At 31.2% G+C, this 26,572-nt stretch overlaps 1 protein-coding gene across 3 annotated transcripts in view; it reads left to right on the top strand.

Moving 5' to 3' along the window:
* Positions 1-26,572, top strand: part of Hecw (Hecw ubiquitin protein ligase) — a 284,709-nt gene that overhangs the window by 152,806 nt on the left and 105,331 nt on the right. For all 3 annotated transcript variants that reach the window (XM_075381206.1, XM_075381207.1, XM_075381208.1), the window contains one exon: positions 19,953-20,066. In XM_075381206.1, the coding sequence (XP_075237321.1) occupies positions 19,953-20,066 (114 nt within the window). The remainder of the gene's footprint in view (positions 1-19,952; positions 20,067-26,572) is intronic.

The raw sequence follows: 26,572 nt of genomic DNA, 5'->3' as shown, positions 1-26,572 counted from the left end.
ATTTGTTTTACATACTCCAAACGTGGCCTGCCTACACAATTTTTCCCTTCTACCTGTCCTTCCAATATTAAAGCGACTATTCCAGGATGCCTTAGTATGTGGCCTATAAGTCTGTCTCTTCTTTTAACTATATTTTTCCAAATGCTTCTTTCTTCATCTATTTGCCGCAATACCTCTTCATTTGTCACTTTATCCACCCATCTGATTTTTAACATTCTCCTATAGCACCACATTTCAAAAGCTTCTAATCTTTTGTTCTCAGATACTCCGATCGTCCAAGTTTCACTTCCATATAAAGCGACACTCCAAACATACACTTTCAAAAATCTTTTCCTGAGATTTAAATTAATTTTTGATGTAAACAAATTATATTTCTTACTGAAGGCTCGTTTAGCTTGTGCTATTCGGCATTTTATATCGCTCCTGCTTCGTCCATCTTTAGTAATTTTACTTCCCAAATAACAAAATTCTTCTACCTCCATAATCTTTTCTCCTCCTATTTTCACATTCAGTGGTCCATCTTTGTTATTTCTACTACATTTCATTACTTTTGTTTTGTTCTTGTTTATTTTCACGCGATAGTTCTTGCGTAGGACTTCATCTATGCCGTTCATTGTTTCTTCTAAATCCTTTTTACTCTCGGCTAGAATTACTATATCATCAGCAAATCGTAGCATCTTTATCTTTTCACCTTGTACTGTTACTCCGAATCTAAATTGTTCTTTAACATCATTAACTGCTAGTTCCATGTAAAGATTAAAAAGTAACGGAGATTAGGGAACATCCTTGTCGGACTCCCTTTCTTATTAGGGCTTCTTTCTTATGTTCTTCAATTGTTACTGTTGCTGTTTGGTTCCTGTACATGTTAGCAATTGTTCTTCTATCTCTATATTTGAACCCTAATTTTTTTAAAATGCTGAACATTTTATTCCAATCTACGTTATCGAAAGTCTTTTCTAGGTCTATAAACGCCAAGCATGTTGTTTTTTTTTTCTTTAATCTTCCTTCTACTATTAATCTGAGGCCTGATCGTCCAAGTTTCACTTCCATATAAAGCGACGCTCCAAACATATACTTTCAAAAATCTTTTCCTGACGTTTAAATTAATTTTTGATGTAAACAAATTATATTTCTGACTGTAGGCTCGTTTCGCCTGTGCTATTCGGCATTTTATATCGCTCCTGCTTCGTCCATCTTTAGTAATTCTACTTCCCAAATAATAAAATTCTTTTACCTCCGTCATCTTTTCTCCTCCTATTTTCACATTCAGCGGTCCATCTTTGTTATTTGTAATACATTTCATTACTTTTGTTTTGTTCTTGTTTATTTTCATGCGTTGGTCCTTTGTGTGACTTCATCTATGCCATTCATTGTTTCTTCTAAATCCTTTTTACTCTCGGCTAGAATTACTATATCATCAGCAAATCGTAGCACTTTTCACCTTGTACTGTTACTCCGAATCTAAATTGTTGTTTAACATCATTAACTGCTAGTTCTATATAAAGATTAAAAAGCAACGGGGATAGGGAACATCCTTGTCGGACTCCCTTTCTTATTACGGCTTCTTTATTATGTTCTTCAATTATTACTGTTGTTGTTTGGTTCCTGTAAATAATAGCTCTTTTATCTTTGTATTTGAACCCTAATTTTTTTTAAATGCTGAACATTTTATTCCAGTCTACGTTATCGAATGCCTTTTCTAGGTCTATAAATGGCAAGTATATCGGTTTGTTTTTCTTTAATCTTCCTTCCAATATTAATCTGAGGCCTAAAATTGCTTCCTTTGTCGCTATACTTTTCCTGAAACCAAGGTAAATATGAACAGGGATGTTAATAATAAAGGATGTATTCTGTATCAGCGGCATCCGGTATTGATAAACGAAAGCCTAACGTAACTATATTTATGTGATTGAATTTAGATACTAAGAAAAAGGTTTCTCTTACATAAATTATCCTGCCCAAAGGCTATGTTTCAAGTAAGCCCCGCACCTTAATTTTTTCTCTCCAATTCCAAGAAAAGAAATGCGGGGGGTACTTGAATTAATACGGTAAATAGGGAGTGTGTGTTTTCAGTGGTTTAATTTCCTAATCTGATTAGGGAGTTACGGAAGTAATCCGAGAGGACGATGAATGTTAAGCTTAATCTACGATATTGAAGATAGAATGTGTGTTGCCATTGGATTATTGTGCTGTTCTGATTAGGTAGTTAGTAATGTTTAGGGCGGTTAATATTAAGAGTATTCTGCGGTATTGAAGACTGAATGTTTGTTATCATTGGTTTTATTTTCCTATTCTAATTAGTTACAGATAGTTAGGTATTCAGCCCGTTTCTTTTATTATCGCTAAATAAGGCTAATCGTTTAACATGGCAGTATTTTCCTGTTCCCGAAGATCTCCAATTATTCGAAACGTTCTATATATGTATAGGAATAGATTTAGAGAGAGGGTAAGCGGCACACAAACTTCGTTAAATAATTGCGATTTTTATTTTAGAATACGGATATTGGAGAAAAACAGCTATAAATTACTATTCCAGTTTACTTATCAGCACCTACGTACATAACAGCTGGTAGTATAAAAACTCATTCTTATTTTAACGTTTAATTTCTATTCTTGTTTTGAAATCTTGCGATTTCTTATTAATTATTTTTAGTTTATATGTAGTGTTAAATAGGTAACAATTCTTTTTATAATTTCTTCCTGTTTCATAAATAGCATATAAAACGCAGTACCGATAGATTCATTTGTAACTAAGTAAGCGTTATTTAAGGTTTTTTTTTATTTTATTTTTTCCTTTCGCACTCGTACATACATGTGTATAAATAGGGGAATAAAGAGACGGAGCGACATACTCGTATTTACATAAGGAATTGAACTACGTTGTACGAGTAAGTAAAAGAAAAGGTTGCATATTGCACACGATCTATATTTAGTGCCGACCGGATATGTGTGCGCTGGTTATTCATTGTAAACTGACAGCCTATTAGCAATCTTTCCTGTCTAGTCTGGGAGTTAGCTGTCTGGTCTTCCGACACACCTCTTCTGTGACTATGTACTATCGTCCTGTACTTATTACTTTTTTTTTTTTTTATTGCCAACTTTACTTCCTTTCCTATGTATTATTTATTCCGTTCTACGCTTTCTGTTTTTTATTTATATCGTTTGAATTATCAGGCTTCTTTACGTGAGCTATTTTTCTTAAAAAAAAAAAAAAAAATCTTTTGTTATTTAATTTTGTTTACTTTTAAAAATAAATCGACTGAATCTAATCTAAAATTTTACAAAAAAAAAGAAATCTTTAATCCATAAAAAATTCCATGTTAAAAAAGCACTACAATACAGGGTTATAATAAAAGAATGGTGCGATTTTGAACGTAGTTTAAATTAAAACAGAATTACTTACAGTTTATGTTTTTTTTTTATTTTTCAAATTTGTCGTCTCAAACATTTTTTTACATAATTAATAAATTTCAATATGTACGTTCTTAGTTGCTCGACGAATGTCCAAACGATATTCAACAACTCTCTAAATATTAGTTAACATTTCTTCGTTAACGGTTGTCATCGCTTCATTAATCCTGTTTTTTAAGCGGTTTAGGTCGCGAATTTTTTGCTTATAAACAACGCTTTTAATGTACCCCTACAAGAAAAAATCGCAAGGTGTCAGGTCTTGACTCCATTGAGGCCAAAGTACAGATCCTTGCCGGCCTATCCATCGAACTCCAAATTTTTCGTTCAAAGCGTCCGTGACCGATGCATTGAAGTGCGGAGGAGCACCATCTTGTGCGTCTTTCGACTCGACAATGAAAACACGTTCATCTAGCGAAAACACCATCTTGTCTCTAGCAATACACTGAACGTTATGATTGCATTGTTGTTACTATCGGTAGTGTTCTACTGCGTCGCCGCGATGTTCAGATGTTGGACGAGTCAATTTCAGTAACGAGTAAGAGTGTAAGCTTGACTTTTGAAATTTCATGGATGAGTGATTGATGGGTTGCGTTTTATATGGGACACTCTGTATTTGTGTTCGATGTTGGCCTCTAAATCACCTTATATCTTCAGAACTACAGGACCGATTTTCACCAAACTTTGTCAGATTACTTCTGTATATGATGCATTCATGGCATTATTAAATTTTAAACTTAAAAGGTCAAGGGGGTGAGACTGTGGAACAAGCACACTCTCAGTATCTCGAGATTTCGCCTACCAGTAATTAATATCATATTTTTCGTAGGCACATTTCTTAACGATTATAAAATAACAATATTTGCAAAAAAACGTTTTGTAAAATCGCATCTCTACCGCAAAAAATACTGTTGTAGTTGTCTGATATATTATGACGTCACAGGTGACCGGTAGAATTAAAAAAATGAATAATATTTAAAGTGTAAAAAAGTAACTCGGCTGGGTCTCGAACTAGATAGCCTTGTTTAATCGGTACCTGATGCGTTAAGCCTTTTGACTACACCAGTCTGCCGACTGTCACCGCTATTACCGCCACAACGCGCGCGAATTAAAAAAAAAAAAAAAAAAAAATGAAGACAAAAAATATAAATCCTAGATAAAAAATCAGAATAATAATAAAAATAAACTGAAAGTACGATATACGCGCGCTCTTTAGTTAGAATCATTGAATTAAATAAACGAAAGATTATTTTATTTAAATAAAATGATAAATATTTTAAATTAAGTTTTATGTGTAAGCCGTGCATCAAAAACAATTCACAGTTGCCAGCTCTTTAATTTTAAGAAAGTTTTCCTTCCCTCTTCCAGTTTGCTTTTAATAAATTCTTATTTAGTTATGTTGCATTACGTTCTCCTTAACCGTAATACTTTATTATAATAATTTTTTTAGGCAGATTTCATAAGAAAGCTACCTATTTATAATGGGTACCGTGATTCGATTTCCGGAAAATTTCGATATATCTTTGCGTTTCACATCCCACAGAACCCAAAACCACCGTCAGCTCAAAAGTTTATATATACACTTTCTTGTGGACACGATAACTGCCGTAATTTTACGCTAATCATTTTCAAAAAGGGGGGGGGGAAATTTTTCGAAAAATCAAAATATCGCTATAAGTTTTTTTATTAAAGCTTTTTTTTTGGCTTACGGGATGGAAAAAATGGGGTTTCGAAGACAAAAATCTCCATTAATAGGCACAGTGGTCGTTAGTCCTGTAAATATTACCTTAAACTTTTCTGTGTAACAATTTTTGATATGACCAACCGTTACGGCAAGGGATGACGAAAATGTTGCTGGAATTGTAAGAAGGCTTGTCGTATATTAAACATGTGAAACGTTGTCGTATTGAGTAAATCTTAATTTTTTATCCCCTATTTAGCACCGGTGAAATCTACTTCCGTCTTTTGGCATGCCGAATGGGATTTTTTTTTGCCAGAAATAAATTTACGTTCTTTAAAAATCATTACTGATTGAAACTGAAATGATATATTTTTTTTATTTTATATCCGTGGACTCGTTTTCCGATTTATTATTTTTATTTTTTTTATTCCTTTATTATTATTTAATCTTTGTTGTACAAATTAATCTTATTTTGTAAATCATTTTAACAAAATAATTAAATAAAAAAAAAATCAGAATTAAATAATGTAACGTATTGTATTAAGTAAAAAAAAAATAAATCTTTTATAATTTTTAAGAGGATTTAATATCTTGAAATTAACGTATTTTTAATTATCGAAAAATAACGAGAGGGAAATCTTATTTATTAATGCCTTTTAAATATTAAATACCATCTTTGGAATATTATTTTGTCCATTTAATTTTTAAACTTTTTATATTTAATATTTAAAAGGACTGTCTTAGATAAAATCACCGTATAATTTTTATACGTTTTTAAATATTAAATCGTATTATTATTTTTAAATATACTTTTATTAAGAATATGAAACATATCTTACCGGTATACAATTTATGTTCTATTTTATTTCGTGAAGTGTGTCTACATAAAGTAGATGACGTGTTTATTTCTATGTATGCTTTCACTCACTCTACATTGTATATCATTATTATTATTATTACTATTGTATATTTCGTCATGAATCACGAGCTAGACCGCGTGTATGAATGTATTTATCTATCTGTATTTATATATTTATGAAGTAGTACTTTGATATCAACATACATACACGCCCATGTGTTTGTGTCTGTGGTCCGGTATTGTACTCATATTGGCCTAAATACGTATGATATAGGTGTATAAATTCCGGTTCGTTTACATTTGTTTATTACTATTATTTGTTTTAGTTATTATTCTGGCTTAAAAAGTTTTACTTTTTGTCATTTAAAATACAGTTTCAGTATAATTCCACCTCCTTTCGAATTTTATGATATACAGGGTTAACATAAAAGAATGGTGCGGTTTTGAACGTGGTTTAAATTAAAACAGAATTACTTACAGTTTTTGTTTTTTTTATTTTTAAAATTTGTCGTCTCAACCATTTTTTTACATAATTAATAAATTTCAATATGTGCGCCCTTAGTAGCTTGACAAATGTCCAAACGATACTCGACTTCTCACCAAACATTAGTTAACATTTCTTCGTTAACGGTTGTCATCGCTTCATTAATCCTGTTTTTTAAGCGGTTTAGGTCGCGAATTATTTGCGTATAAACAACGCTTTTGATGTACCCCTACAAGAAAAAATCGCAAGGTGTCAGGTCTGGACTCCTTGGAGGCCAAAGTACTGGTCCTTCCCGGCCTATCCATCGATCTCCAAATTTTTCGTTCAAAGCGTCCGTGACCGATGCATTGAAGTGTGGGGGAGCACCGTCTTGTTGGAAATGAAGTCGATGAATGTTTTCGAGTTCATCCGGCTGAGGAAAGCGATAATCGGTTAACATGTCAAGATGCACGACTTCATTAATTGTTTTTTCAGCAAAGAAGAAAGGCCCTATTACACGATTTTTCATCGCACCACACCAAACATTAACTTTAGGCGAATCGCGTTGTTTCTCAATAATTGCGTGTGGGTTTTCAGACACCCGTATTCGTGAATTGTGTCTGTTGATACATCCATTCACATGGAATGTAGCTTCGTCTGTAAAAATATTCGTTTTCACTTATTCTCTCCGACATTTCAACCTCGAAATTGTAACTTTTTAAATCATCATCGGGTTTCAATTCCTGCAGTATCTGGATTTTACAAGCGTGTAATTTCAGTTTTTTACGTAAAACTTGATGAACTGTTGATTTTGGAATACCTAATTCGACGCTTTGACGGGGGATGGACTTCCCAGGATTTCTAATTGTCGATCGTCTAATTAGTTCAACCGTTTTGTCTGGTAAACTTGGTCCGCCGGTTGATTTCTGTTTCTTAACCGATCCGGTTTCTTCGAATCGTTTGAACCGACGTGTATGTTATTTTTGTGCGGCGGATCTCTTCCGAATTCACGTCGAACTAAAATTACGGATTTTAATTCGGCCATCGATAAAACACACTTTGCTTTGTCTTTATCCGAGAACATAGTAACTCGCTAAACTCACCGCGACAACAATACAAGAACTGACGTTGCGGTTACAACTGCTGATAAACAAACTTTTGGGTTGGAGGCTTTCAGGGATACCAATATAACATCTAGAAATTTCCCTACAATCTTCCCATGAATTACTGAAACCGCACCATTCTTTTATGATAACCCTGTATTTTAAGTTTAATTACAGAATTAATCTCCTGTTTATATGCCAAAGAAATATAAATAAATTTAATTTCATTATTTTAATTTTTTTTTGTAATGTGTACGTTGCAATATGTTCTACTAGTGAGAAATAAGTACCTTACGGCCCAGTTAGATATATTTTATACGTATGATATGTAAATTAGGTACAGTCTCGGACCATTCCTGAGACGTGTCGTTAATTGAATCCCAACCACCACAATGTTTCGGCAACTATTGTATTAGTATTCAGATCCGAATAAAAGCGATCAAGTTTTATTAAAATTTGAACCTTAGAAACTTCGGCTTCGAAAATCAGCTTTTAAATAGGTGATTTATGAGAGTTAACCACAACACCAATTCGGTGGGCTATTTATATGAATTTGTAAAAAAAAAAATTTTTTTTTAATTAATTAAAATTTTGATACGTTTCTTTCTTTTCGCATAGTTATAAAAATAAATTTTTTATAACGAATTTTAAAATGAAAGAGTTAACGTACATTATCCTGAAATACAAAACATGTACAATACTTTGATAACTAGTACTGTTATGCAAAGAGGATTTCCTGTCGTGCCTTCGTTTCTTTTTTATTCTTTATAATTTTATTGAGAAACGTTAATACGATTTAGAAATTATTAGGTGTGGTATCCTGAACGTTAAAAAAAAAGGGGAAAAATTATATGACGAACACGCAATATGAAGGAAAGTTAAAAAAAAAAAAAATCCAAAAATAATTTTATCCATTAAAAATTAGATTTATTAACTTTTTTCTAAAACTAGTTTTTATTAATGCCTTTTAAATATTAAATACCATCGTATATATTATTTTGTCAATTTAATTTTTAATATATTTTAATCTATATAAATAAAAATGTAAATGTTCGTTTGGTCAAAATCTTAAATCTCCGAAAGTTCTTCACCGATTGCTTTAACATTTTGATACAACGTTGCATTCGAATGCGCGCGTGATTTTATATACCTACTATTTATATACCTTGCTTGCTTTTTCCTGTTTAGCCTCCGGTAACTACCGTTTAGATAATACTTCAGAGGATGAATGAGGATGATATGTATGAGTGTAAATGAAGTGTAGTCTTGTAAATTCTCAGTTCGATCAATCCTGAGATGTGTGGTTAATTGAGTGTGGTAAAACAATTTGTTTTACATATTCCAAACGTGGCCTGCCTACACAATTTTTTCCTTCTACCTGTCCTTCCAATATTAAAGCGACTATTCCAGGATGCCTTAGTATGTGGCCTATAAGTCTGCCTCTTCTTTTAACTATATTTTTCCAAATGCTTCTTTCTTCATCTATTTGTCGCAATACCTCTTCATTTGTCACTTTATCCACCCGTCTGATTTTTAACATTCTCCTGTAGCACCGCAATTCTTCTCAGATACAGCAATCTTTTCTTCTCAGATACTCCGATTGTCCAAGTTTCACTTCCATATAAAGCGACACTCCAAACATATACTTTCAAAAATCTTTTCCTGACATTTAAATTAATTTTTGATGTAAAAAAATTATATTTCTTACTGAAGGCTCGTTTAGCTTGTGCTATTCGGCATTTTATATCGCTCCTGCTTCGTCCATCTTTAGTAATTCTACTTCCCAAATAACAAAATTCTTCTACCTGCATAATCTTTTCTCCTCCTATTTTCACATTCAGTGGTCCATCTTTGTTATTTCTACTGCATTTCATTACTTTTGTTTTATTTGTTCTTGTTTATTTTCATGCGATAGTTCTTGCGTAGGACTTTATCTAGAAGTTATTAATGAAATAAAATATTACTTCTAAAAATGTGTATATGTAATTTAATAGGCGAACAAGGAAGTCATGTAATCCCCCACATCAAATTTTTATATGTTCTGCGTTTGTTCATAATATAATGAACTGTAACCAAAAAGTAGGCACCGGAATGTACCGATCACTAGCGGAAAATCACGATTCGTTAGTAACAATTTCTAGAGTTAAATTTCTAATTTAACTTTCGTATATCAATTTTATCATTCAAAAAAAAAATTTTTTTTACACCAGAGGTAATCATTTCTGAACACCTAATAATCCCGTTCCGAGACGCCGGGACAGCATAAATTAACTTAAGGGAATAAATCTCTATTATCGTGGTACCTTTCAAACATTAACGGATCACGACGTATTTTTGATATACCATATGTTTTAATGAGCCATTTCTATTATATAAAGCAAAGGTATCCTAGAAAAAAATAAAATAAAATATTAGAAAAATTAAAATATTGATAATATTCATTTTTTATTTTAAATATCCCTCTCGGGACGCCGGAAGGCGTAGATAGATTTCACCGGTGCTAAGTAAGGGATTTTTCCACCTTAAAGTTAAGAAAAACTTCAAATTTTCTTAATACGACAATGGCTTCATGTTTAGCATACGACAAGCCCCATCTTCTTATAATTCCAGTAACATTTTAGTCATCCCTTTCCGTAAGGGGTGGTCATATCAAAAATTGTTTCAAGCAAAAGTTATAGGTAATGTTTAGAGGATTAACGACCACTTTAAATCGATTCGATATTAAGGGAGGTATGATTCTTTTTTTTCTTCGAAACCCCATTTTTTCAACCCCCTGGGCCAATGATTGGTGATATCAAAACACTTTGTTTAGATACGTTTTAGGGCATTATACAAAGAATAGTAGGACCTTTAAACGAATTCGATATTTTACTTAATAAGAAAGTTATAGCGATATATTTTTTTTCGAAAAAGACCCCCTTTACCCGCCCTCATTGTCCGATTTTGTGCATTAACAAACTCGATTTTGGTCGTTATATTTTATGTGTAAATTTGAAAGTGATTGGCGCAAAATTACGGCAGTTATCGTGTCCACAAGAATGTGAAATATATATATATATATATATATATATATATATATATATATATATATATATAAACTTTTGAACTAACGGTGGTTTTGCGATCTGGGGGTTGTGAAACGCGAATATATGTCGAACGGAAGTCGAGCCATATTACCCATTACAATAGGTAGCTTTCTTATAAAATATATCTAATAAGGTATAGGTTACTTTCTGTAATAAATTGGGCTTAGGCCTAATTTTGAAGTTACCGGAACTGTTGAAGTTATCGGAAAGAAAAAAAGAGAAGATTATTGGGCAGTTAATTATAAAAATGCTATTAATTGAGAATTAAATAGTAAATTGTGTTTATTACTTGGAATCAAGGTTAATTTACATTTGTTACGGAATCGTATTTAAATCCTTTCTTCTGATTCTAACGGTAGTGGTCGAACAGTGTGACTCATTTAGCTCCGATGACCAGACCAGGTATGTAACACGCGATGTACTGAATACTTATTTCATAACGCAGACTTCCGCAACTGGATTTTCCCATTTTTATTAATTATTTTTGTTTTGTTATTCTTTAATAAATGGTTTCTGATTTCATTTTAACGAATTTCTGACTCACGAGGATCTAATCAGTCTCTCTCTCACTCTCTCTTTCTCTCTCTCTCTCTCTCACACACACACACACACACACACACACACACAGAGAGAGAGAGAGAGAGAGAGAGAGAGAGAGAGAGAGAGAGAGAGAGAGAGAGAGAGAGAGAGAGAGAGAGAGAGAGAGACAGACAGACAGACAATCCCTCGCTTTCTTTATTTCTCTCTGCATTCGCGCGCGCACGCTTGTGCACGCATAAACAATTAAATGTTAGTTTTTTTTTTAGTAAATAAAAGAAGCGGTACTTACGTATTAACGCCACCGCAGCTACAGCTTTATTTAAAAACAAAGTTGTCAATCGGATGTCGGTGGAAAATGGGCCGATATAGAGTTTAACATAGATTCAAAACAGTCTCTTTATTAATTTTAATAATGGCTATTTATATTTATTTATTTTATAAATATAATTTAACCAAACTTAACCTACGCTCTCTTCGCTCGCTAACCTTGACTAATTAACAGGAATATTTTGATTATTTAAATAATAAATAATTGCAATAATTACTGAATTTATTAAATAAATACTGAAAAAATTACGGTGTTAATTGGTCAAGGTTAGCGGGCGAAGCGAGCGTAGGTTAAGTTTGGTTAAATTATATTTATAAAATAAATAAATATAAATAACCGTTTATTAAAATTAATAAAGAGACTGTTCATTTTCCACCGAAATCCGATACTACTTTGTTTTTAAATAAAGCTGTAGTTGCGGTGGCTTTAATACGTAAGTACCAAAGAAGCTTATAAATACTAATTTGATCTTTGGTAAACTCATCGTGATAAATCACCTGATCTCGAAGTCGAGAGTTCTCAGGTTCAAATCCTTTAAATAAAGGTTGATGCTTTTATTAGGATTTAAATATTAATTTGTGGATACTGGTGTTGTTTGGGTTTCAATTAACCACACGTCTCAGGAATGGTCGACCTGATTCTGTTCAAGACTACACGTTTACCGTTACAGTTACATTTCACTAATAAATGGCTATAATTTTAATTTTTGATGCGACTATAATTAGAAGTACTAAAAAAAATCTCATTTTACAGTTGTAGGTGTTTCCCTTCACAAAGCTAAAGTCGCGTTCCGGGAAAGTACTACAACTGCGGGTTATTTTTTATGCACATCTTACACACAACTTAATTTAATATATTTATCATTTTATTTAAACATAATATTTTTTTCGTTTATTTAATTCAATGATTCTTAACTAAAGCGCGCGCGTATACCGTATTTTACTTCGCGCGGATGTGGCGGTACTAACGGCGACGGTCGGTACTAATTAAATTAATGAAATTTCATAACTTATGTAGAATAAATCTCGCTCGTACGGTCGGCAGATTGGAGTAGCCGCGAGAATTAACCAGATCAATCAGGCGATCGAGTTCTCGAGACCATGCCAGACCTAGTTAGTTTTTTACACATGAAATAATATTAATTTATTTAATTCTACCGCTCACCGGTGACGGTACAAATTAGCAGAAATTTAGACTATATTTTTGTGGTGGCGATTTTACAAAAATATTGTTATTTTTTAATTGTTAACAAATGTGTCTATGAAAAATACGATGTTAATTAAGCGAAATCTCGACGTACTGAGGGTGACCTTGCTCTCTACACAGACTCACCCTCTCGCCCTTTGTAGTTCAAAATTTAATGCCATTAATTTCCCATATATAGAAGTAATTTGACAAGTTTGGTAAAAATCGGTCCAGTACTTCTGGAGGTATAAGGTGATTTAGAGGCCAATATATATGATCATAACATCCGGAAAATTTTCATCCAGTTTTTTTTTTTTTGGTTCGTTAGGTGTCAAAACGTCAAGATCCGGTGATAACAGTAGATGCCCAAATTGGACCGATTGCAATACTTTCCCTTCTAGACCTATAGCTCTGCTATAGGGCTAGCTAGACAGAAAGTAGAATACAGAGTTATAAAATAATCGTGCGGCTTCAATAATTCATAGGAAGATTGTAGGCAAATTTCTACATGTTATATTGGTATCCCTGAAAGCCTCCAACCCAAAAGTTTGTTTATCAGCAGTTGTAACCACAACATCAGTTCTTTTATTGTTGTTGCGGTGAGTTTAGCAAGTTACTATGTTCTCGGATAAACACAAAACAAAGTGTGTTTTATTGATGGCCGCATTAAAATCCGTAATTTTAGTTCAAGTTGCGTTTCGACGTGAATTCGGAAGAGATCCGCCGCACAAAAATAACATAACACGTCGGTTCAAACGATTCGAAGAAACCGGATCGGTTAAGAAATAGAAATCGACCGGCAGACCGAGTGTACCCGACGAAACGGTTGAACTAATTAGACGATCGGCAATTAGAAGTCCTAGGAAGTCCATCCCCCGTCGAAGCGTCGAATTAGGTATTCCAAAATCGACGGTTCACAAAGTTTTACGTAAAAAACTCAAATTACACGCTTATAAAATTCAGATACTGCACGAATTGAAACCCGATGATGGTGTAAAACGTTACGATTTCGCTGTTGAAATGTCGGACAGAATAAGGGAAAACGAATCGTTTTTAGACGATATAATTTCACACCGATCGGTGATCGAACATCACACCGAATACGGGACTCTGAAAACCCATACGCAATTATCGAGAAACAACGCGATTCGCCTAAAGTTAATGTTTGGTGTGGTGCGATGAAAAATCGTGTAATAGGGCCTTTATTCTTTGCTGAAAAAACAATTAATGGAGTCGCGTATCTTGATGTGTTAACCGATTATCGCTTTCCTCAGCCGGATGAACTCGAAAACATTCATCGACTTCATTTCCAACAAGATGGTGCTCCCCCGCACTTAAATGCATCGGTCACGGACGCTTTCAACGAAAAATTTGGAGATCGATGGATAGGCCGACAAGGACCCGTACTTTGGCCTCCAAGGAGTCCAGACCTGAAACCTTGCGATTTTTTCTCGTTGGGGTCCATCAAAAGCGTTGTTTATACACAAAACATGCGACCTAAACCGGTTAAAAAACAGGATTAATGAAGCTATGACAACCGTTATCGACCGTCGCTCGACATTTGTCGAGCGACGGTCTACTAAGGGCGCACATATTGAAATTTATTAATTATGTAAAAAAATGTTTGAGATGACAAATTTTAAAAATAAAAAACAAACTGCAAGTAATTCTGTTTTAATTTAAACCACGTTCAAAACCGAACCATTCTTTTATGATATCCCTGTATATCATAAAATTCGAAAGGAGGTGGAATTATACGGAAACTGTATTTTAAATGACAAAAAGTAAAACTTTTTAAGCCAGAATAATATCGTTTGGGCATTTGTCGAACGACTAAGGGCGCACATATTGAATGTATTAATTATTTTAAAAAATGTTTGAGACGACAAATTTGAAAAATAAAAAACATAAACTGTAAGTAATTCTGTTTTAATTTAAACCATGTTCAAAACCGCACCATTCTTTTATGATAATCCTGTACTGTTAAAATAAAGGCGTAGCTAAAATGTTTTCATTATTTTAAAGTATATATAAACTTTATGTATTTTTTCCAAAAGTAACCGTTTTAATTAATATAATATTTATGAAAAAAGATTTACAATTTTTTTGAAAGGATTTCTTTTATCATAATTTGAAATGTAATAACACTACATGATGTTAAATTACATTCATGAACTTATTGTATTTTTAAAACATTTCTAAGTAAAGCAATTTAAAAATAAATTGATGTGGACACCACATGACTTCATTGTACGCCTATTAAATTACATATACACATTTCTTTAAAATGAAAAGTACATAAAATTTTATTTCATTAGCAACGTCTTATAATTTTGATACTTTTTTTTTTACTTTCTTGTACGAAGTTATTGTGATCGCGAAAAATTTCGGTTTCCAGATTCCAACGGAAATATACATTTTGACTATCCCTGAATCCATTTAGTCTTGTTTCGGTGTGACTTCTGTACGTACGTATGTATTTTGCATAACAAAAAAACGATTAGCCGTAGGATGTGAAATTTTGGATTTAGGACTGTTTCAATATCTTTTTTTTTTTTTTTGTCTTCAGTCATTTGACTGGTTTGATGCAGCTCTCCAAGATTCCCTATCTAGTGCTAGTCGTTTCATTTCAGTATACCCTCTACATCCTACATCCCTAACAATTTGTTTTACATACTCCAAACGTGGCCTGCCTACACAATTTTTCCCTTCTACCTGTCCTTTCAATGTCTAGTTGTGCATTATTATTATTTTTTTAGGTCTTTTGTAACATCTAGTTGTAAATTGTTATTTTTTGTATATTTAAATTATTATTATTATTTTAATTTTTTTTCATATTTTTTTTTATTATTCATCGTAAACATTTTTTAACAATGAGAGGTTAATCACTCAAAAAAAATATTAATAAATCAATAGATTTAAATTTTAAAAAAAAGTTAAAAAAAGGAGATTTTAAAGAAAAATCTGATTCTTCCCCTTGTAAAATCAAATATTTCATTAATTGTAATTTTATTTGGGTATAACTCTGGAACCAATGAAAATAGGTACCACTTATGATATATCATTGACAAGCTCTCAATGAGGATTTATTACTGATACAATGAGGATTTAATCCAAATATTTTTAATTTTTGGCTTATTTAGACACTTTTAGTTCAATTGATTGCACTTAAAATGAGAGGTGCTACAACAATCCTAAAATCCAAAATTTCAACATCCTACAGCTAATCGTTTTTGAGTTATGTGAGTTACATAACGTAGAGACTTCACACCGTAACTAGTCAAATATGGATTCAGGGGTGGTCAGAATAAATATTTCTGTTGAAATCTGAAAATCAAAATATTTTGCGGTCACAATACTTCTTTTAATTTGTACGTGGAAGTAAAAACTTAAACATATCAGTTTTTTTTTGCAAAAATTTCATCGAAACTAAATAAAACATATTAATTAATATTAATATCGATTTAATTTTTGTTGTTTTTCTTCTTTTTTTTGTTTTTTATAAATGTAAATTAAATATGAGTTGTTGTTGATTCATGTAGAAATTTAACCCTTCTACCATTTTTTCATTACAGGCAAAAAAACAAATTTTTTTTAAAATTAAGTTTTATCAAAACGTAAATATTTTGAAGTTTTTATTAAGTAAATAATTCTGTTTATTAATATATAAAAGAATTTAAAAAATGTAAATTTTTTTAAACAAAAATCTTTTTTTTATACTGTAATAAATATCTGAGATAAAATCGATTCGTGTTTGTTTCTAAGTGTGTAGACTACATTTTTAGCGGAAGAGGATCTTCTCTTCTAGCTTTCCTTGACCTACTACTGATAGCTCTAGATAGAAATAGGTTGTAACGCATTCAGTCATTTTATTTCCCCTCTTCCGTTTCTTTGTATACTCCTCCCACTGTTTTACTCCTCTTCATTCTTCTATTTCTTTATTTTAGTACTACTACTACTAGATAAAACAATTTGTTGTCATTTTTTTTTTTTTTTTTAATTAATTTGATGCAGTGCTCCGTCCTATTCTATTTAATGCTATTTTTTAATCTCATTTTATGTTTTCATCATGAACATCGTTCTATATTTTTATTGAGTCAACTGCTTATCACATATCTTTGATTAAATTTGTGTTCTCCTTAATAACTTTCTTTGTTTCTCATTCTATTTAAAAAAATCATTTCTTTCTTGGTCTTACAGTAGAATTTCTTCTTATGCTATAATATGTAATGCTCTTTATAATAACCTATCATTATTTACTTATCTTTACTATAACGTTTCTTAAAAAAAACGTAATCTCATTCACTTCCATTTTGTGGTATTTTTTTTTTTAAAAAAGAATACTATTCATCTGTAATTCTTTATGTACTTATATTTGAATAGGAATATAATGGCTTATGAATATTTTTTATTTCGTTTTTTAATTTTGATATTAAACCTGTAATTAGAGAGGTTATGATATTACTATTAGAGAGAGAGAGAGAGAGATTTAGTGTGTGTGTATGTGGTGGGAGAGGAAGTGGTTGAGATTGGTAGAGATGTCTCCATTAAATAAATAAATCTTTTATTCTGATCTAAATGTAAAAAAATACTTGTATAGATCATGCCATTATGAGATGATTTATATATTAAAAAATATATGTGATTTAATTTCATCTATATACAAGTTAAGCCGATCTCTGTAGCAGAGTGGATAGCATCTCTTGTCTTTCATCTGGAGATTCCAGGTTCGATTCCTGGTCGGGCTTTGGATTTTTCTTACACTACAAATTTCCATTTTCATATTTCCATATAAAAGTTTCTTTGTTATAAGCTTCTACGGTAAATTCAGTCAAAAATAAAAAAAAAATATGTGAAATAATATTAAGGTGAGTATACAGTGGCGAACAAATTAATCCGAACACAGTTTTTTTAATAGAAAATTTTATTTTAAAAGAGAAAATGTTTAATAGTCATACTTACTCAAATTTAATTTAGTTTATGTGCCCACCTTTATTTTTTATTATCTCATTAATATTCTTTGGCATTGATTCCGTTAAGACAGAAGAATGATTTTTGATTTCTTCATCTCAAAACCAAACCTGTATCACTGAACTAATAAGACCAGTTTTCGTGCTACATTTCATTTTCCCACGTCTTCGTTTTAGTATGGCCCATAAATTTTTAATGGGATTCAGGTCTGGGGGAGTTCCTTGACCATGAGAACACTCAAATTTTGAAAAACTATTTTGTTTTCTTTGACGTGTGACATGGTGTTGTTGGAAAATGAGTTCTGAGTTCATCTGCATAAGCGAGACTATTTTTCTTCGGTATATGTTAATGTATTGGTCTGATTTCATCATCCCAACCGCAGGCATAAGTGCTCCTGACCCTTCTTGTGTAAAACATTCCTAAAACATCTTTTTAGCTTGGTGTTTGGGATCTTGTTGCAAGTGTGCTGGTATATTATTCTTCTCATCTGCTGACTTACGAATGTAGGCTTACGAATGTAGACTTTCTCCCCTTGGAGAAAGAAACGAATCTCGTCTGAAAAAATAACTTTTTTCCACATCTCAATAGTCCATTTTTTATTTTTCTTTGCCCAGTGAAGCCTTTTTGTCTTTATAACCTGTGTCAGTAACTGCTTCTTTCTTGGTTTCTGAGTAATCCTTCCCACTTCCAATCTCATTCTTCTATGAACTGTCAAATCAGAAATATTACACCCTCTGGCTCTCAAGATTCTATTAAAGTCAGCAGCTGACAATCGTGGTTTGATTATGCTTTTTCTTATTAGTAATCGATCCTGTGTAGGTATGGTTTTCTTTTTCCATCCACCTTTTCCTTTTCTCTTTGGAGAGATGAATCCTGTTTCCTTAAACCTTTTCATGATTTAATTTACAGCACCTAACCGTACCCTACACTCACTGGCAATCTGTCTTTGCATCATATGTGTGTGCTGGGACAGAGCAACAATTATTGACTGCTTTTGTGATGTTATATCCATTGTATTAACTAGAAACAAATAACAAACTTATAACAGAAACTGACAAGGTCACCAAAAACTAATTGACTGAAATTATAAAAGCACAAAAACCACTAATTCTGTTTGTACATGAACTAACAACATTACCTGAAACATCAAACAGTAAGCAGTCTGCCACAGTATGAAAATTCCTTACAACAGAACAAAAATTCCCTTTTTTTGGATTAATTTGTTCGTTATTGTGTTCTATAAAATAAACAAATTCACAATTCAGACGGCGTTAATGAAAATTATTTAAAACACATACTTGTGGGATACAGAAAAATAATGATATTTTTCTTTTTGCTTTAATTAATATTATTTAACAATAATTAATCAATAGAGTAAATATTGTTTCTGTAAAAGAAAATCTTTTAATTGTATTTTAAATAAGTTGATAGAAAATGTTATTAAATGGTTCATTAATTTATTAAAAATGCTAACAAAATTATAATAAAGCCCTTTCTTTTGAGCTGAAGTATTGTGTTATATGAAAACAATTCTGTTGTCAATTGATTTTTTTTTTTTTTTTTTTTTTTTTTTTTTAATCATAAATGATCATTATTTTTAGCAAAGATTACAAATTTATTAATATATATATATGTGTATATATATATATATATATATATATATATATGTATATACTTTTGAAAATATGTACATTTTCAAAACTTACCTCATAACATTTTCTTTTGTTTTTTCTATCGTCTTCAGTGAATTTTACTTTTGTTCACACCAACATCATCAGCTAATGTTATTATTGCTCACCAATTATTTTTGTGGTTTCGTGTAATTAGTGATTTTTATAATTTTATGTAAACGTAGTTTCGTGTAATTTCATAATATACAAATCTAATATCATCGGTTTTTTTTTGTGTATGTGTAGAATATCAGTGTTGCCTTTTAATATTGGTTGATTTTTTTTCTATTTTCATCTATTAGTTGGCAAACAGCATGTTCATTGTATCTTCATTTGAAAATAAGTTCAGTTTTACTAGTGAAAATGTTATTCAGTTGGAACAGTTCAGATTATATATTCTAGGAATATTGTATTTTTTTAGTAATTGTTAAATAAAAAATTAATCGCTGACCTCCATTGGCAGAGTGGTAACATCGCTCTGTTTTTTCATTCAGATGGTTCTGGTTTAGAATCCTGGTCAAGGCTGCATTTTTCATATGCCAAAACATTTTATCTTAAAGTAATTGGGTGTATGTTGTTGATTTGAAAATAAATAAATATATTTTTATATAATTAATTAAATTTTTTTAAAGTAATTTATGTTCCTTTTTTTTTACAGATGATTCAGTTGAACAAGCTCATTGTCTAATAAGGTGTAATATAAAATTAGGATCAAATACTGGGAATACAATGTGGTTACTTGATTTACCACAACCATCTATTAATCAACAAGGTAAATATAAAAAAAAATGTTATTGTGATTAATAATTACTTAATTTATTCCTATGTACAAGCTTCTGTGGTGAATTAATTCATGAAGCAGAAAAAAAAAATTAAGCCATTTAAATACAGTGATTTCTCTTGAAGCATTTTCAACTGCAGAATGTTTGACAATGATCAGCATGGAACTTTTAAAAGAAATCCAAAAGAAAGAGATTTTTTGCCAAGGCAAAAAATACCTTGGCAGACATTTCCATCAGTGTATTTACACAATCTGCTGTCACCTTCATATGGCCTTTTCCAACCACGACCATCTACCATAACTTATTACTCTATCAAATTGCGGGTAATTGATTGATTCACAGAAGTGAAATCTCCGCACCTTCCTCTAACAACAAAGGTTTCACATAAAATCTCTTTCACTATCTAACCTCATTAGACTATGCACTCAGATCATTATTAGATTGAGTCTTTAAACGCCAGAAATGTCATCCTTATACCAAAAAAACAAGTATTGATTGCAGCAACAACAATTTTGTTTTATAATTCTATTTACTAAATCCTCTTGATTTACTTAAGAATCAAAATCAAGAAACACATTCACAGATTTAATAAGCCTCTAATGAAAACTTATCCTACCTCTTTCTGTTCTGGTCTGCTTTTGGGAATGAGGTCAGTTTGTACACCTTCCCACACCACATCTCTATCACATTGTTTTTCATGCATCCATCTCATTCTAATACTGAATATCTCAACTAACCAGGGCTTGATGCCAAAAAATCTATCTTGGGTAAGCACCCAGGTGGTCTTCTAGCCACCCGCATTGCTATGCTATCTATACATCTATAACAACATCAGACCCCTGTCAGTTATCCTCCGCAGGGCTAAGAGTCTAAAGAAGCCAGCAACTCTGTTCCTTTCCCCTTCGATTTACAAATAACCTGCTGATCAGAGTCAGAATTGATCCTTCCAAGCTCTCCAGCTACTTTTGGTACATTCAACCTCATACTTCGGGTAGATATATGACATATTGCACATCATCACTCACCCTGTACTGTAGACACAAGCCTGAATTAATTGAAACAAATCTGGCCAATGTATTTTGAAAAGCATCATGTCCAGAAATAAACTGTTTAATATGCCGATTGGGGAAAGTTCATCTAACTACCTGCATACTTTTCATCAGGAAAAATACCGTGCGTTAAAGAATGATAAAATTAATAAACACTACCTCCACAAGAAGTTTTATCGAAAGTTTAAAGAATTAACAGAAATAACGCAAGAGAAATCGGCGTTTAGTAAATCACATTTTAAGGAAGAATAACAATAGAATTTCCTAGAAAATTCTTCTCTTTTTACAGAAAGCATGAATTTTGCTTAAGTTAAGAGAAATTAAAAAAAAAGAAAACAGGAATTGAAATTCCAGTTTTACAAAATTGGGAATTAATCAAGAAAAACTTATGTGAAATCTGGGAAAGGAGAATTTCCAAAGAAATATGAGCAGCAAAGTAAAGTACATAGTAGTAAATGAAGAATTTCAGAAAAAACTATTGAGACTTAAAAAGTACTGGCAGGAAAGGATTGAGAGGGACATAATAAAAGTGTTAAATGTGATCTTTAATAGGCTGAAACAAAAAAAAAATTTCTAAATTTCATAGTTTTTTTTACGTTAGTTTTCTGACATCTAGGTATTCTCAGGTCTCCCAAACCAGCTGATTTGAAAGTCGAGAGTTCCAGCGTTCAAGTCCTAGTAAAGCCAGTTATTTTTACACGGATTTGAATACTAGATCGTGGTTACCGGTGTTCTTTGGTGGTTGGGTTTCAATTAACCACACATCTCAGGAATGGTCGAACTGAGAATGTACAAGACTACACTTCATTTACACTCATACATATCATCCTCATTCATCCTCTGAAGTATTATCTAAACGGTAGTTACCGGAGGCTAAACAGGAAAAAGAAAGAAAGGTATTCTCAGGTCAGCCAGCCTCCATGGCACGAGTGGTAGCATCTTTGCCTTTCATCCAGAGATTTCGGGTTCGAATCCTGGTCAGGCATGGCATTTTTACCTGCTACAAAATTGTCATTTCATCTCATTCTCTAAAGCAATACCTAACAGTGGTCCTAGAGGCTAAAAAAAAATGGTATTCCCAGGTCGGATGCTAAGTAGCAAGTGTCCACAAAGTTCCTTTCCTTTATTTGTCATTAGTTTAGTATTTTTACACAAAAAAATAACTTAAAATTATATAGATGTAATGTACACTTTCACTGTCCGTTTAATTTTATCATTCCCAAAGTACATTTAGACATTCTTTTTGACATTGAAGGATCAAAATTGTAATAAAAGTTTCTTAAGGAAGTTTTCAGTTAATTTTTAAAATTTCTTTGTCATAAATGTATTGTCATAAACTCTTTAAGTCTAGATTTTGTAGGCAATCACTAAATTTCAGATCCCCTAAAATGTTCAACCCTTCAAAGTATGGTACTTTTCCAGAAGATACCCTTAATGTAGTTAGTTAGTTCTTAGAGCCACTGAAATACTATATTGAATAAAATAAATAAATTGAATAAATTAAAATTAAATATAATGTAATCAAATTTAACCTACGCAGTACTTTTCCAGAGGATGCCGATCATGTAGTTAGTTAGTTCTTAGATGGCACCACTAAAATTCTATATTGATTAAAATAAATAAATTGAATAAATTAAAATTATAAATATAATTAACTAATCTTAACCTACGCTTGCTGCACTTGCTAACCTTTGCCTGCTAGTCAAGGTTAGCGAGCAAAGCAAATGTAGGTTAAGTTTGATTAGATTATATTTATTTATTTTCTTATTTCAATATAGTGTTTCAGTGGTGTCTTCTAAGAACTAACAAACTAACTACATGGTGGGCATCTTCTGGAAAAGTACCCCAAAAATATTAATTTAATAAATTCAGATAGAGAATTAATCTGGTGGAAAAGAGATTTTCCCCTACTTTTAGTGTTAGTACTAATGGAGTGCTGACATTTGATGATGGAGTTCCTCATCATCAAATAGCTAAACAAATTTGTCTCTTTTTTATGTTTGTCTTTCATTTGTGTTTGTACACTCATGCAACTGGACACTAACATTCTTTGACTGAATATTTTGCTTGTGTCTTCCATTTTAAGTTTAACAAATCAACATTTTCAATGAACATGTGAAAATAACATCAATTTTAACAAACTAGCACTTTTTGAGTTATATGAAAGTAGTTGATTAAACTTTATAATCACTTGATAACATACAGTGTTACCAACTCGTATTATATCAAGAAAAGGGACTTGAGGATGCTATAAATAATTTCTGATGACGTTGGTTCTATATTAGCCAGCTTTGTTCAAACTTATTACTTCCTTTTTGGCATTTTATGAACTATGCCATTGTATTTAATAGTGATTGGTTGTTTTTAATTTGTTAGGATTTCTTACTTTTACTAGATAGTTTTTTTTTTGTTTTATTGAAGTTTATTTATAAGTTGTGGACAGTGATGGCTCGCATATAGGCACTGTGGAACTGCAGTACCCCCTATTCCATTTGATACTATTAATAATATTTAATATAACGATTCATTTTTTCTTTAATTCTTTCTTTATACTTGTACAATATATAATCCTTAAGCTTAATGTCAGTAGCCATTCCCCAATTTGTGAAAAAGATATAAAACTTTTTGTATGGAACTGTGTGCTTCACAATTCCAGTGGTGTGATGTTTGGCTGTTGTGCGCATGTGCACATAGGAAGCTGCACGCAAGGCTGTGAGGGATATATAGCACTGTCATTTCTGCAGTGCTGGTGGAAGGTAGTTTTTTTTACTCTGCGTTTGTTGTGCTTAAAAATCATGTACCATATTCTTGAATGTGATAAAGTGTAGAATTAGACTAGTATCCTGCTTCCAGCTATTTGATTCTTTTTTTTCGGTTGTTTTACTTATAGAAAATTTTAACCTTTTATACATGTTTGTTTCGTTTTACATAATTTTTTAACAAAGGATAAACATTTTCTGGAGCAGCACCCCCCTCTAATTTTAGTTACGAATCACCACTGATTATGGAACTGTCAGTTGCAATGCTAAGGTACTTTAATTTATTATCCCGTAAGTTCTGAATTTATCCATTAAATTTTATTTTGAGATTCATGTAAAAACCTGAGTAGAAGTTTGATTAAGACCGTTCTAAAATAGATAGAGTTCGAATTACGATTTATTAATATAACTGTACGAGTGGGTAGACTTAATATTTATAATTAATCCTTGTTGTAAATAATTTTTTTATTTATTGTTGTTTACCAATGTAATTTTATTGTTATATCTATTATATGGCACTCCAAACAAAAGATAAAAGCGATAAAAATTAACATAACACTGTTAGTATATTATAAATCAAAAATATTTTGTACTTTAGGCATTATCTTTAAACTGTGATGAAATATTCATATTAACTACCATATAAGTGATGTTATATATTAAAACGAATAACAGTTAGTCATGCGTGTTGGGCTAAATTTTAATTAATTTATATTATTTACATTCTTTAAATTTTTCGTAAGATGTGAACTATTGTAAAAATAAAATCTATTTTATAAGTTTCACAACATCTTCAAGAACTGTGTAAATATTGGTATTGTTTTTTTTATATTCAAAAAATAAAGCTATTTCAAAGTTGTTTGTGTGTGTGAGTGTGTGAAGAGATAAGTCATTGTTAAAATTTAATAATTTATTTATGTTAAGCGTGCTGAATTATTATTAGATGTCGTGATATATTTTATCTGGAAGGAATCAAGAGTTAAAATTAAAAAAAAAAAAAATGTTTTGTACTTTTCCTTACAAAGTTTTTACCAAAATGTATTCTTTCCAAGTAAATTGTAAAATATTGTTTTTATTGTGATGTATGGAATGTTATTTTTAAACAATAAACAATTTTAATTAAAAAATTTTACAAGTAAAAAATTATAATACATAGTACTTATTTAAAAATTTGATAAAAGGGTGACGTTCTGTATAAAAAAAAAAACAAATATTTCATATTTAAAGTTTATCTTTTTCGTCATTTTTATGTTAAAATGAATTTTGACTTTATTAATCATAAAAAATTGAATTTTAAAATCTGTGAGGTATCTTTTGAAAAAGTGTAATACAATTCTTTAAAACAATTAAGGTACTCTTTAATCGTCATAAAAAAAAAGAAAAATAACATATTTTAGGTTAATTTTTTCTCTAAATAAATCTTCTTTAGAGAATGCGTTAGGAATCACTGAGTGAGTGTTGTTTTATCATAAAATTGTATTTTCTTACTTTTTATGTGAAAAAGTCAATTTCAGAACACTTTTACTTCTTTTTTCTTCTTCCATGCGTTATTCATTTTTTCGGCGTAGCTTCATTTTTGCTCATTTATCTATTTTCCTTGTTTTTTTTTCTAGCACTAAAACTTACTTATACAGTAAATTATTTTTTGGAAGCTAACTGAATTGCAGCGTTTAGAGATCGTTTAGAGATCCTCTTCTTTCTTTAACAGGTTATTTGATTTGCCTTTCATGTTCCACATCTCCTCAAAGATTTATTTATTTAATCTGTTTGGGTACATTGTGATCATATGTCTCCAAAAATTTAACCTTCTTCTCGTTATCACTATTTTTAGGTCTTATTGATTTCGGTAGATCTCCTTGTTAGATTTCAGTCTATATCTTTTTCTTTGTTACCTTTGGACCATGGATTTTTCTCAAGAAGCTTCTTTCAATCTTTAGTAATTTTTTTGAGGTCATGTAGATGTAATTTTTCAGTATCATATAAGGTAATCCACTATCGATGAACACATCATCACAAATCAGCTGATTTCGAAGTTGAGAGTTCTAAGGTCAAATTCTAGTAAAGCAGTTACTTTTATATGGATTTGAATATTAGTTCATGGATACCGATGTTCTATGGTGGTTGGGATTCAGTTAATCAAACATCTCAGGAATCTGTTGACCTGAGACTGTACAAGATTACACTTCACTTACCTCATTCATACGTATCTTCCTTACCTTACGGTGGTTCCAGAGGCTAAACAGCAAAATAGAGTTTCATATAAGATTATATTGATCTTACTATTATAACATCTTAATTTTGTGATTTTGGAGAGAATAAAATTGTATTTATTATTCATTTTTAATTTTTTTTTTTAACTGTTTTTGATTATTTCAAGTGGTTTAAGTCGGTTTATTTTTCATTCTTTAATGTTATGTGTACGATTTCACAATTTAAATACTTCCCAAGCAACAAAATCTTACAAAATCAAATCTAAACACCAGTACTCCATTCAACACCCAGTGTTCCTTGTAAAGAAATCCAATTTAGAACGATAGATATTCTATACTTGGGTAAAATTTTTTTTTTTTAAAATGATTTTATAATATAAAGTTATTCAAAGAAATAGGATAAGGCAGAAGAGACTCTTTAATAAATGTAAAAAAAAAAATCATTCTTTTATTTAAATTGTAATATTAAATTAGATAA

This window comes from Lycorma delicatula, chromosome 13, assembly GCF_047948215.1.
Source record: "Lycorma delicatula isolate Av1 chromosome 13, ASM4794821v1, whole genome shotgun sequence".
NCBI lineage: Eukaryota > Metazoa > Arthropoda > Insecta > Hemiptera > Fulgoridae > Lycorma > Lycorma delicatula.
This window is presented reverse-complemented; position numbering and strand designations above follow the sequence as displayed.